The following is a 13,600-nucleotide window of genomic DNA, read 5'->3' as shown; positions in this document are numbered from 1 at the left end:
TGGCCTCTCTTATGGACAAGGTGCCCAAGCCCCAAGTTCATCATTACAAACACAGGGGCCAGGTGAGCTCTCCCTAGGGTGGGGGCCCCAGCAAGGTGCTGCACTGGCCTACCAGGCTCCCAGAGGGAAGGGGCAAGCAATGAGTAAATGCATGATGCCCTTGTAGTGCGCTAAAATTGCAGCACAGAGCTGGGCTCCCAACCCCTTCAAGCCCCAGGGCTAGCACTTCGGTGACAGCTGCAGAGCAAATCCAGGCCAGGGCTACACTGGAAGAGCCCATCTGCTTTCAGAGGCTCACAGTGCCAGCAACACAGAGGGGCTTTGTAGTCTTGCACAAGATCAACTCTGCCACCACAAGCTCACTTGTGATTGCAGGAAGCTTTTGTCTCCCCACTCCAGCACCAAGGGTGCAGCAGGCTAAGGGACTCGAGGGATAATTGACTTCAGAGATAACTGATGCAACCTTCCCCCTGACAGGAAGAACTCAGTTACAACCTGGTCAAGTCTACTGCCTGCAGTTCAATCTAAGTTCATCTGTACTAAGAAGCTAACAGTCAAGGTTAGTAGTTATCCTCAAGCTTAAGCTTCAGAGTACTGAAAACTATTCCCTTTCCAACTTCTACTTCACCATCTTTTAGTGGATGCTCAGATTTTAAGCACAGCTGAGTTAAGAACATCTACTTATCTATAGAGCACATACCATGCCAAGTGATAAGGCAATAGTTACCAAGTCCCCTTGTATGCAAGAGAAAAGAGATGGTGGCCAAGCATTTGTCACAATTAGTGCAATGTTGCCCTTTGAACATTCCTGAATATAGCCAAAGTAGCTTTTACAAACCTGCACCAGAAAGAGGATCAAGACAAGCAATATTTGCTTACAATCTTTATTGAAGTCATACAAAAGTTGCCAAAAAGTGAAAAAATACACTATATACAAAACCATTTTCCTTGTAAGGAGAGGAGTGTCCCAGGTTAAAGAATTATCATACTGTGCTTTCAACTGCAGCCCCTGATTCCACTTGTGGCCTTTTCTCTGTCTAAAAAGAGAAGAAAAATACTTGTTTTTAAAAACAAAACACCATACTAGTGTCAATTCATGCACCAGTTCTAAACTACTGGAATTAAAGACTTAACCAACTACACATGCTTTGCTGGTCTTCAGAGCCCAAAAGCTAATCTTAAGTATCAATTTTAACAATTACAGCCCAGTTGAGAAGTATTAAAACCCAAGAGCATTCTTTTGTAAAAATGCTTTGGCATTGACTTGGACACCCAGAACCCCAGTGCATGTTTCTGTCCCACCCCACAAGTCTCCACAGCTAGTTTGCTTTCCAGCTCACTAAGCGTCAGACACCTAGGTACAACATGCACCCTGCCAACTTGGGAATATTCCCCAACTTATCAGGGAAGCCTTGTGAAGACCAGCAGGCAACACACCAATACATCTACCAGGCACACAACCATGCCTGAACAGAGAAGGAAATATGCATGTCACAGACTCCTGACTCAACTGCCCACCTCCTCTTCCATTTTTTCTGCAACCTCATTTCCACTGGGGGCAGCATCAGCACCACCACCATTGACAGCCGGTTCTGGTTTAGATTTCTTAGCTTCACTGTCTCCCTGTTGAGTCTCCTCCTCTGGTTTCCTCTGAGGACAAAATGGTTTAGTCTTCACTATGCACAAATTTAAGCTTAAATATTTGTAGAAAGTTAGCATCTAGATGTCACTGTGCATTATCCATTCAACCTCTACTTGCCAGATTCAAGACAGATACTTCAAGTGTTAGGATTCAACCAAAGCTCTGAAGCTTTGGTACAAAGGTCTCAGTTACAAAGGATTTCCAGTAAGGTATTATTTAGATACTAATACCTGTAGTGCTGAATTATCCTTATAGTTTGGCAAGGAAGCATCCTATTGCTGAGCTAGATAACATTTGAAGTGGATAGATTTAGGGCATCTATGGCATCTACAATCACCTGTGTAGAGCAGGAGCTTCAAAGTTGCTCCAGGCAAACCTGAACTGAAAGAGGCTAATTTAACATAGGCAGACAGCCATGCTGTGCCACAACAGCATACAAAACAAAACCAAGATGACTCCATATATGATAATTTTAGTTATACTAATAAACAGTTCTGACAAAAGCCTACACCTTTAAGGAAGCTTGCATTCAGTATGTTTTGTTATCTCAGTAAGAGACATTTAGCATTGCTACACATTAGACTGGCTTTGCCATTTATAAAAGTCCAATTCTCCATTTCCACTTGGAAGTAAGGGAACCCAACTCAGCCTGGTTGCTTGCCCTTCTCTTGAAGGTTTGTAGGCTGCCCTGCTCTTCTTGCCAGTCCTCAGCAGAGCAGGGCACTTGTTCAGAGAATGCCTGCAGAAGCCACACAATTCAGCTCTGAAGTTAAACCAGTGTGGGTCAGGCGGGGTGCTGAACCATCAAGAACTAGTCTCCAAGAGGCTGGATGGTTCCCAGACTGATTGGCTCCCAGTGGAAAGGAGTTTCCATGCACTATTTCTGTTTTTTTTTTTAGATTTTTCTCCAAGCATTTTAGTACTAGGCTAGAAAAAAAGCTTTAAGCCAAGAAATCCAATTATACAAAGCAAGCCAGTAGTACTTCAAAATAAACTGTTTGTCCAACTAGTCATTTCAGGACACACCTTTTTCCTGACTAGGTGAGAGATGTCTGTAACACACTGAGATGCTCCATCAGCTGGTTTTCTTACTGGAATCTATTACAAGACAGAAGTTGCAACATAAGTAACAGCAAACAGTAATCCTTAAAGGAGACAGGAATTCTTAGACATTTATCTTGATTTAACTTACTGTGGAAACAGAACCACCATCTTCATTTTGTGCAAAGCCAGATGTAGTTCCAACCTTAAGAAAAAGAAAACTGTGAGCAAGCAAATATTGACTATTAATTCACACAAGACTACATATGCTAGTTTAGAAAACAAAAACCCTCAAGTCTTTAGTGTTTTAACATTGCATTCTGTTCCTGTACTTATGAACAGGAGAGACAGATGGAAGCCTGATCTAGTGAAAATGGACTGAGCATTGCATAACATTTGACTGAACCATCATTTCTAGTATTGATCCATTAATTGCTACAGAAGCCTTCCAAATTCTAGTTTAGTCTGGGACAATTTATTTCGGGGTATTTACTATCTGTTCTCTTTAGGTATCAGCTGTCAGTTTCTCTGTCATAGTCCATATCATTTGTGAGCAACCACCAGCTGCCTATCTGTATGATACAGTCTGATCTCCAACCACTGGTTTACTTAAGTCTCACTGGAAGAATATTTCATTAAAAGGAAACAGCAGAACATACTAACCAGAGTTGCTTTCAGTGCCAGCTCAGCTACTCTTGCACTCTTTTGAGACTCCTTCGAATCCTCTATCTTTTCTTTAATTTCAGGAAGCAATCCCTTCAGTTCTTCAATCTCCTTCTCATCTTCAGGGGACCCACTTTCCGTTTTCTTTATTCGTTCAGTAAGCATTGCTAGGATGACACAGTTATGGCAAAAAACAGAACAAAAAACAAAAACAAAACCCCACCAAGTAGCTGTTCAGTTATCTATATCCACAGAGGCTAGGACCCACTAACAAAGACTGTTTAGACAACTGTGACATTAATATAGCCTGTTACTAGTATAGTCTGTTACCAGCTGCAGATCAGTGAAGTGTTACAAATATCTGCATGGCAAGGTAATAAGTTTACGCCTTCAGGGCAATTTAAACAAAGTCTGCTTAGACTTATAACAGCTATCCCACTTGCTAGGCAGTTTTATACATCCACTTACCCATTCTCTTGTCAATGACTTCTACGGATTTCCCAAACTGTAGGACTGCCTCATCAAACTGGCTGTTGTAGTGGTATGCCAATGCCAACTGGTAGTGACTTTCAGCTAGCAAGCGGTCATGAGCCTCCAGGTACTTCTGCTGTAGGGCCAGGCAGGCCTGAAACTCTTCTATAGCCTGTGTATAGTTTTCTATAGGAGAAAACCATAAAGCCTTTAGACACATGCACTTATCCAAACAAGTAAGATCTGCCTCCCTATTCAGCTACTACATGTATTACTGCAGTTTTTAATATAGTCTGAGAACAGAACTACTGAAGGCAATCGCCAAGTCCAGTAACAGGCTAGTTTCAGATTATCAAGTGACAACACATTCAGTCCAACACTGCCTCCCACTTGAAGAAAAAAGAAATAGAGTTCCTCTACTTATTTCAAGAGTGCTTTGTCCATTTACTAACAACATAGTAAACTAAGCAGCTAAGACAAAAGCAGCCACGTGAATTCTGCTATTTTACTTGCTGCCATGAATTGCATGATTACTTTTCAAAACTGCAGCTTGAATCTACAGCTAAGTATAGTTACAGGCCACTTTCCAGTCAAGCTCTCATTGACAGTACTCCAGTGACATAAAATACAACCCTCAGGTTGTAGCCCTAGACCAGAAGCCCACTGAACCTGAGGCCTGCTTCCCACTCCCTTTTTCTCATGCATAAAACATGAGGGTCCTTCCTGACCGTACTCCAACATTTTGGAAAGTCTAGGAGAGCCAGCCATTTTTGATTTGCAGTCTTCAGGTTCTGAAAGTGTCTTGGTACCTGACTTCCCATTAAGCTCAGTGATTCAGTACTTCAATAAAAGGTCTTTCCTAGTTTCTGAAGCTAGCCAGACCTTCTCTACAAAGCAGAAGACCAGGTTGTTTTCAATCTGGTAACATGAGTTTTTAACTCAAAGCTTTCTTCTGCTGTTCTGGAATAGCATGTAAGTGTCCAATTTAAAGTACGGCTTGTTCATCTATTTATTCCAAAGCTTTTCACATGGCTGCACTAGCATAATTAGATGAAAAATAATCTCTGGTCATTTTAAAAGATGGAATTGAGAGCAGCAGAAAGCTAAACTCAGCACTTTGTACATGAGAATTAATACTGTTTTTTTACCAGATTCGATGCTAACTTCTCCTAGCTTTAGATGAGCCTGAGCCGCATGGAGCTGAGCTTCTTTTGTTTCTTGTCTAAATCAAGAAAAAGTTATGTCATTTTCAAATCCTAGTCAGAATATATAACATTAGTTACTTATGCCACCTCCCAAACAATTTCCTTTGAGTTTCTTTAACAGACATACAAATTAGAATGAATTTTTACCTTTTGTAGATCACTTTTGCTAACTCCAGCATGTCCCAGGCTAGCTCAAGATTTCCAACTTCATCTTCCTCACTTTCCTGTAAAGACTAGAAATGCATTAAATAGCTTGGTTATATATCACATCACTAAAATAACAGCACCAAGTTTCTAAGCAGTATCCTCGAGGAGTAAGTTGCATCTAGATGTAAACAGTTTAATGCTAGAAGGACGAAAAATAAGAATAAAACTACACAAGAGCTTATTACATGAACTGAAACTATGCTTGTAGTGAAGGCTTTAAAGTTGAATATACATATATAGTTAGTTGATATACCCTTAATTTTTAGAAATAACAAGGCAACAAGGACCAGTATTACCCTAAGAATAAGACTGGGTTTTAAGCTGCTATTAAGATGAGCCAAAAGCTGAATGAAGGAGTTTGTGTTCCATGTGTTCCAATAAGCTGTTTGAACTCCATTAGAATAGCCTGAGGCAGAGACAGATAAATCCTTGGGTTTAAGCAGCACTACACTTTCCACTTAATTCCCACCCTAATCAAGGCTTATTGGACTGGGTGCATTCAAAATGCAGTCAGACACAGCAAAGCAAGTAGAAAAGGATCTGCTACAAATAAGCAACTTTAGTGATGAGCTGAAGCAGCCTTACTTGCTGAGGCTTGCCTGCCCCCTGCGTTTGCCAGGCTGTATTATTGATCCATAGACTGCAAGCGCTTGTTTCAGTGTTGCCAGATAAGCCACAAGTTCGCAAAGATGAGCAAGGTCCTATAAGTCAAACTGTGCCTAATACTGTCCCTTCCACAGGCAATACTAGTTTCCAAGTCTTTTTTTAAAAAAAATATTCCAATCTTAGTATTCTCAGGATGAAGTCTCCTGACTAGTGTAACAGATTTCTAGTCAGAAAAGTATGATTTCCCCAATATCCCCACTTCCCCCGTCAGAAACCAGGAAACATGTTCACCTTTATTCTATTTGAACTTAAGGTCATTACCATGACTTTTAGACAGATACTGCACTCTGCCAAGAGTGGTTGATCAGCAGTCTCACCTTGTCTTCTACTGTCAATTCATTCTCCTTATCATCTTCAGCTTTGTCATTTTCTTTATCTTCCTCTTCCGATTCCTCTGCTTCTACAACGAAAGAGGATGAATGAGAATGCTTGTTACCAACAGGCTTGCTTTACATGGAGCCAGGCAGGTCATACTATATCCAGCCCTTATCCTTCAGTGAAAGGTTAAAAGTGTGATGCAAGAAGAGCACAGATAACATTAAATCCTCTTATCAGCCAGCAGCAGCCATCTTGCTGAAAACATTAGGTACTGCAGACAAAGGTAGTTCCAAGTTGCCTTAGTGGTTGTTTAAATCTAACTTCATACTATCTAGAATGCTAACTTACCTAGAATTGAATTCTCACAAATGCACTGTGAACTCCCACTGAAGCCCTGGGATCCTGAGCAGCCCTAGAGGTACCGGGCAGTTGCTGGACCTTCATGCTACAGATAACAAGTGTTTTCAGCAAGATAGCTGCCAAGCTGTGTACAAAATAAAAACTGTTTCTGAACTCATTAGTGTTTCTCATTTCAGACATTTAAGTCACAATGCTATTAATGAACCTGCCATAGTGTAGGACTGATTTAACTTATGATACAGTGCATCTCAGTGTTGCATGAGCTATTCTATGAGTAGGAAGTACTTTGGGAGAACAGGTAGTGAAGGAATCTGGCTAATTACTTTAAAGTATTGGTTGACTCATGTGCCAAATTGGATACACAATGACAAAGAATCCCTGTATCATAACCATGGACTAATTCCAGAGTAACAGGAATTTGATTATTGGGAAGATCAGAGAACCTGTGAACTGGTTAGTCTGACTCCCCAAAAAAGTGCACTTACAACTGACCACTAAGGCCAAACCTGTAATTATGAGGACAGCTTGACCAAAGGTAAAACAGAGGAGATGTTAGGAAGTTAAAGTCCATTTTAAGTAGAGAACTTGGCATGACAGGGCACCAAGATACTCAAAAAGAGTGTCCTCACACTAACAGAGTTCAAACAAAAGGAAAAAGTATGCTTGCATAAGCAGCCTTTCACAGGATTAATAGTGGATAGCTGTTCTCCTAGTTTATATTAGGAAGCTATTTCACCACTTTGAAGGTGTTGTGTTCAGCCGCACAAATCCTTTCAGTGTCCAGAACTATGGAGTCTGCCACACCTAAGGAAGGCTTTTTCCATGCAGCTGAGCTACTGACAAGCAAAGAGCACCAATTACCAGCTTATCAAGTAACTTGTGTAAGAGGAAGCTATGGCCTCTTAAGGCCATGCAATACTTCAGAAAAGCGTACAAGTTTTGCTAGACTACTTTAACACAATCCTGAAAACAGCTAAAATGAAGCAGGGAAGCAGAATGGCAGAAAGAGCTAGACAGCTGGAAGATTGTACTGATAGAAGCAATAAGCATTCAGATTCCAGGCAAATTAAGTATAGATTTGCCAACCAAATTCTCATTTTTAATCACCATCCAAAAGATTCATCCAGAGAGTTCGTTTTGTAAAGGCAAATTTACTATTTTATTATGTATTCAGCTGTTTTTGTTTTTCTGCTCCACTGTTTTAAATAATGAGGTTATAACCAGAGGCAACTTGTGCTTCGAGTTATTTGAAGGTTAGTGCAATAAACCCAGATGCATGCAAGTGAACATCCATTCAGTATTCTCCACCAGCCTAGCTGTTACTTACACATTTCACAATGCTGTAAGTTTGTTTTACAAGTAAGGTTTGCTTTGCAGTTAGTTAAGCGTTAGTCTAGAGAAACTGAGACTATTCACTGTTCCTTGACACTTAACTGAAATCAGTTACTGGAATGTAAAAATCCTTCAAGAGCCCTTTTTACTGCGCCTTTTCCTTATTCTAAGGCAAACAGAAAATTCTGAATGGAACACTTTTTACCCTTTTTGTTAGCCAGTCAAATCCATCAAGTCATCCACCCAAAAGTACTTTTCTCCTCTCACTGTTACCTTCTCCCTCTTCCATCAGGTCATCTTTTTCTTCTTTTTCTACCTTAGCACCATCACCCTCTTCCATCAGGTCATCTTTCTTTTCCTCTTTTTCTACCTTAGCAGCTACTTCAGCCTTTTCTTCCATGTCATTAGATGGCTCTTTGCCCTCTGTGGGCACTGGTTCCTTTGAGGACTGTGCCTCTTTAGCTTCATCTGGTTTCTCTTCTGTAGCTGTTTCTACCCAGTCTTCTTTCTCCTCTACCTTCTTCTGCTCAGCTGCCTGCCCTTCTACAGCTTCTTTCTGCTCCTTGACTGCTGCCTGCGCCTCTGCTGTCACTTCTTGTGCTATTGCCTCCTCTTCCACAGCTGCCTCTGCCTGCCCTTCTACAGCCTCTCCCTTTTTCACAGCTGTCTCTATCTCCTTTTCTGCTGCTTCTGCTGTTTGCTCTCCTGCCACTCCCTTCTCTTCCACAGCTGCAGCCGCTTCTGCAACTTCAGCCTCTTCCACAGCTGCCTTTGCCTTCTTGTCCGACATGTCTGTCATTTTTCCCTCCTCCTCAGTTGCTTCCTTTGCCACCTCTTCAGATGCTGTCTTTTGTTCTTTCTCCATTATCTTCTCTTCCACAGCTGCCTCCCCTTTTGTAGTCTCCTTTTCCACAGCTATCTGCTGCTCCTGTTCTTCTGAAATTACTTCTTTTTCCACAGAAGCCTCTGCCTTCTCTCCAGCCTCTTCAAGCTTTACTTCTATGTCAGCAGTTGCTGCTTCTCCTGTTTTTTCTTCCGTCACCTCTTCCATTTCAACATCTCCTTTGTTTTTTTTCTCAGTTAGTACCGGAGACTCTTCTGTAGATTTTTTGGACTCTTCTTTTTCCCCCATGGCGTTATATACCTGCTCTCTCAACTCCTCCCTTGCTTCTTCTACATGATTGAGGAAGCATAAACATGTCTTCAAGTTTAGTGATAAAAGCATTAACGGGCACTGAAAATACCACCCTCAGACCCTCTAGTGTTGGTTTGTCATCAAGTTAGATAGCTTTCCTAAAAAAAGTCCATTTTTGAAATAGAAAGTATTAGGACGCAACCAACAGTGCAGCTTGAACTAAGTCTCTTCCCCTCCCCCAGACTGAATTATTGCAAGCGGCTGCTCAAGCAGTGTGCATTTTTGTGCGCTAGCATTTTTAGTCACAGCTAAGCAAAAGGTGCCAAGTTTTTCTTAATAGTCTGGACTAGCAGGAATTCCTGTATTACCTCCAGCTGCAGGTAGTATAGAATAGTTATTGTTCTTGGACTTTTTTTTTCCTCCAAAACAGAGGCTCTGACCTGTCCTACCACATACACTGTACTGCTACAAGTTTACAGAGCAGTTCAAGTTCGTTGTGAGGCTTAAGAAAGGAAGTTTGAATGCAGTGTTTCAGGACACAGGCCTCTGGTGACCCTTCACACATGATTTAAATGATCAATTACTTGCAGAAGTTTTGGAGGTTTTGTTCAATCTTTACACAAGTTTAGAGGAACAAAAAAGTCCATTAAGGCTAAGAGTTTCAATACAGTGATTCAGACTACCTAGGAAAGCGATGAACTGGACTTGGATCATTTAGACAAGAAAATGCAGCTTGGTATCTCCATGACATGGCAGACAGCTTTACATACCATCAACAGTTGGTAACACAGAGTCATCTTCAGCTTTTTCTCCTTCCTCTTCAACCTGCACCCCTTCCAAGGCATTTCCCAATACACCATTTTCCATTCTATAGGGAATAGAAGTTTGTTATCCCTTGGCTCTTGTATTCATACTGTTTTAACTGCAGAACCGCATGATGCATTGGCCCATCCAACCCATCGTTCTAGTATAATCCTTCCTACACTAGCGCAAAATCCTATTACCCCAGCCAGATTCTTCATCTCAAAGCTTGACACTTACTCTTTACCCAACAGTGCCTGGATGCCAGGATGGTTGGGCATGTTAATGTTAACCTTGTAGGTAACGCTTCCCTCCAAAGAAGCATGAATATTTGCCAAATGTTTCCTTAAAAGTGCTTCTGTTACAAAGTTTATATTTAAGTAACATCAAACAAGCCACAGTAGATTGCTCCTACTTTTGGGTTCTGTTTTTCTGCCAGAAACCATCCTGTTTCTGATATCACTTCTCACTCTCAGTAATCAAACTCAACAGCTTCTTAAACCAGCCACTCCTTTTCTCTCTCAGAAGTGGGCACACCAGTCCCTTTCAGCTATAAATAGCCCAGAGGAAGCATATGGTACATCTATGGATAGACACTATAAATGAGAAACTGTTAGCATACCTGGCCAACTCCAGAAGAGATTTTCCATAGTAAAAAAAAGCTTCTGCACACTCATCCGCTGTCTCACCATATTTTTTACCCCTACAAAGGTAATGAAGCATTATTCTGGGTCTCTTAGATTTTGATATTGAACTCGAAAGCTATTAAAAACTCCTGGACAGGAAGAATCAGTTCCTTAGCTTATCTCCCACTTTCAAGCAAATAGTGAGTGTCCTTCTCACTAATCTAGAACTGGTTCTCATAAGCATCCTACAAAACAAATTAATCTAGAAACCCCAAGAACTATCACCCTCAGAGACCAACCAATACTAGCAGAGAATGGGCCAGTAACACGATCCCATTATTTTCAGATTAACAGACTACATCAGAACCATACACTGCAAAATAAAGCATCAAATTCTTTTTCTCCCAATAACATGAACAATTATTATTACAAAGCTGTCTAAACTGCACACCAACTACAGTATTTTCGAACAACTGAGTTTATTTACTTTTAAATAGTTTGTGCCCTCCTCAGTTGTATTATAACAGCAGCAGCCTATCGAAGGTAGGAAACTAAATCTTCCTTTCTACCTACATCAGTACAGTCAAGCCAAAATCCAAGCCCTATGAGAACACACAAAGCATTTTATTACTTACAATAAACTAGCAGCTTCCTGGAATGCATTGACAGCAGCTGGAATATTTCCCATTACCAAGTGTTTCTGTCCTAAACCCAGTAGCTTCTTGGATTCTCCATCCACATCCATACTGCAAAAACACAATACAGGATTCAGTTAGTTTCCACATAATCAGAAAAGTGAGATGTCAGAAAAATTTGTATCCAGTCTCCAAAGCTTAGGCAGCATTACGCATGAGAGCAAGTCGCACACACTCCACTCATTGGCACTACCAGTGGTTTTATCCGGACTAACTTTCAGTTTTGATGTCCAAGGACAGACAGGTTAACTCTAACCAGTTGCTGCAATAGCAGGTAACAGAATCGGACAGGACAAAGGTGGGTTAGCACTGTGTGCTTCGAGAGCCGCACACCAACGCGCCACCAAGCACCGCACCGCGATTCTCCAGATGCGGATACTCGCTAAACAAAGAACAAGAGCAAAGCCAAGTTATGACTTCTCATAGCACAGCACGACGCACCTGAGAAAAGTGACAGATTCGAATCCTAGCTTCAGGACTTTGTTTCATTTTTATGCATTTAATAATCCTCCAAAGGGGTTTGTTACATTACATCTGTAAAAGGCTCTTGGCAAACCCATTTTCAGCGCCCACGACAGCAGCAAAGGCCCAAGCCCAACCGCACACCCGAAAAACGACCCCCTCTGAGCGAGGCTGGCAGACGGCAGCGCCGAGAGCAGGAACCCCCGGACCCGGCTACTTCAGCAGCTGCCAGGCAGGTCGCGCTCCCCCCTCACCTGTCCGTTTTGTCCGTGGATGTGGAAGGAGCAGCCAGTTCCTCTTCCATTCTGCAAGAGAGACGCAGGGCGGGTCAGGACGGACGCGCGCTTTGCGCCGGGCGCTGCACGCTCACCGGCGCGTGAAACCGGGGCCGAAACCAGGGCTTGTTTTCGGACCCTTCCCTGCCTCGAGGTTGGCTCGTTCGTCCGTGCCGTTAGCCGCGTCGTTACCACGGCTCGGCCTTTTGGAGAAGGCTGACAACGGCAGGACTTCCACCGTTTGTTTCCTTAACTGTGGTGGGGTTTTTTGCTTTTGTTTTTTTTAAACCAGAGGCCGAATCTCTAGGGGAAGCAGAGCCTTTCACGCTCGCTTTACAGAAAGTTAAGCCCGGCCAAGAGGCCTGCTGTCTCTGAAGACCAAGGTCACCCGCCGGCTTGAGCCACTTATTCGCAAGCACGTTACGGCTTAGAACCAACCGCAGAGAAACCCCGCGGGCAGCCGGGCAGCAAGCGTCTCGTGCTCCGCAGAGGCTTCCCGCTGGGGACAGGGAGATCTACGCAAAACCGCCCCCCGCCGGGCCGCAGAGCCTGCGGAGCCGCGCTGCAGCCCCGAGGTTTAAGAGCAGAAGCACGAGGGGCGACGGCCCCAGGCCCGGCCCGCCGGCGGCGCTGACACGGCCACTCCCGGCGGCGGCGGGACGCGACCAGGCTCGTTCCCCCCCCCCCCCCCCGGACCGGGCCGCGCGAGGCGGGACAAAGGCCGCGCGCGCAGGCGGCCCCCGCCCCCCCTTCGCGCAGACAATGGGCGCTTTCCCGCCTTTCCCCGCCGGTCCCGCCCCCCGCCTTTGGCGCCAAACACCAGCGGCGGCTCCTCACAGGCTCGCGGCCCGCCGTCACGTGACGCGGCAGGACGAACACCCCCCCCCCACACACACACACACCCTCCGCTTCCCGCCCCCCCCCCCCAACCCGCGGGCAGGTTCCGCGGCTTCGGCTGCCCCCAACAAAGATGGCAGCAGCCCCGCAGGGTCACGTGGTGCCTCCGCGCGAGCCGAGCAGGCCCAGCTGGCGCTCGAGGAGCGGGGCGGCACGTACCACCGCGCGGGGGGGTGGGGGGGATAGGGAGGGGATCGCGCGAGCCCAATCAGAGCCCCCAGGCTGGCGCCCCCCCCCACGAAGCGAAACCCACCGCCGTCTCCTTCCCCCACCCCCCCCGCCGTCCCCCGCGCGGCGCGAAAGCGGCCCCCTCCCCCCGCCGCCCCCTTCCTCTCCCGACACGCACACACCGTGACCGGACCCAGCCCGCCCGGCCCTACCTAGTTCGGGAGGCCGGTGCGGGCTCAACGCAGGGCGGAGCGGCGGCAGCCGGAGATTGCATAGAAGCTGCTGGAGACAGGGGCGGCGGCGGCAGAGTGCAGACCCCTACCCCTCCGGCTGCCTATATACCCTCGAGGACACGCCCCGACCCGCCTGGCGGCGCGCGCACGCCGCCAGGGGACTACGGCTCCCAGGGTGCCTCGCGCCCGCCCACCGCGAGCCGCTCCGGGCGCCGCCGCGCAGGGCACGCCGGGAAGCGTAGTCCCAGCAGGAAGCGGCCGCGGCGGGGCCGCGCGGCCAGGTGGGAAATGTAGTGCGGGATGCGGCAGAGGCGGCGCGTCCCGGAGCGGTCGAGGAAGGGGGCGCGCAGGGCGCGCTGGGAGATGGAGTTCCGCTGGGAGGCCGCCGCGAGCGCGCGGCACG

At 45.3% G+C, this 13,600-nt stretch overlaps 1 protein-coding gene across 6 annotated transcripts; it reads right to left on the bottom strand.

The window, feature by feature from the left end:
* Nucleotides 1-870: 870 nt before the first annotated feature.
* On the bottom strand, nt 871-13,301 carry NASP (nuclear autoantigenic sperm protein). 6 transcript variants are annotated; one of them, XM_067301144.1, is made up of 15 exons: nt 13,177-13,299; nt 11,879-11,929; nt 11,103-11,213; nt 10,464-10,544; nt 9,811-9,908; nt 8,179-9,078; nt 6,213-6,295; nt 5,170-5,255; nt 4,966-5,039; nt 3,815-4,003; nt 3,347-3,513; nt 2,835-2,888; nt 2,669-2,740; nt 1,519-1,650; nt 871-1,037 (listed from the first exon to the last, which is right to left on the bottom strand). In XM_067301144.1, exons 1-15 carry the CDS (start codon nt 13,236-13,238, stop codon nt 984-986), a joined length of 2,214 nt encoding a protein of 737 aa, XP_067157245.1. In that variant the 5' UTR covers nt 13,239-13,299; the 3' UTR covers nt 871-983. The 6 variants fall into 6 exon arrangements, with proteins under 6 accessions (XP_067157245.1, XP_067157246.1, XP_067157248.1 ...); XM_067301145.1 differs by having other exon boundaries at nt 5,170-5,246; XM_067301147.1 differs by lacking the exon at nt 13,177-13,299 and adding an exon at nt 12,338-12,534.
* Between the last annotated feature and the right edge of the window lie 299 nt (nt 13,302-13,600).

Source organism: Apteryx mantelli, chromosome 8 (genome assembly GCF_036417845.1).
Source record: "Apteryx mantelli isolate bAptMan1 chromosome 8, bAptMan1.hap1, whole genome shotgun sequence".
NCBI lineage: Eukaryota > Metazoa > Chordata > Aves > Apterygiformes > Apterygidae > Apteryx > Apteryx mantelli.
The sequence above is the reverse complement of the archived record's forward strand: the minus strand, read 5'-3'. Positions and strand labels throughout refer to the sequence as shown.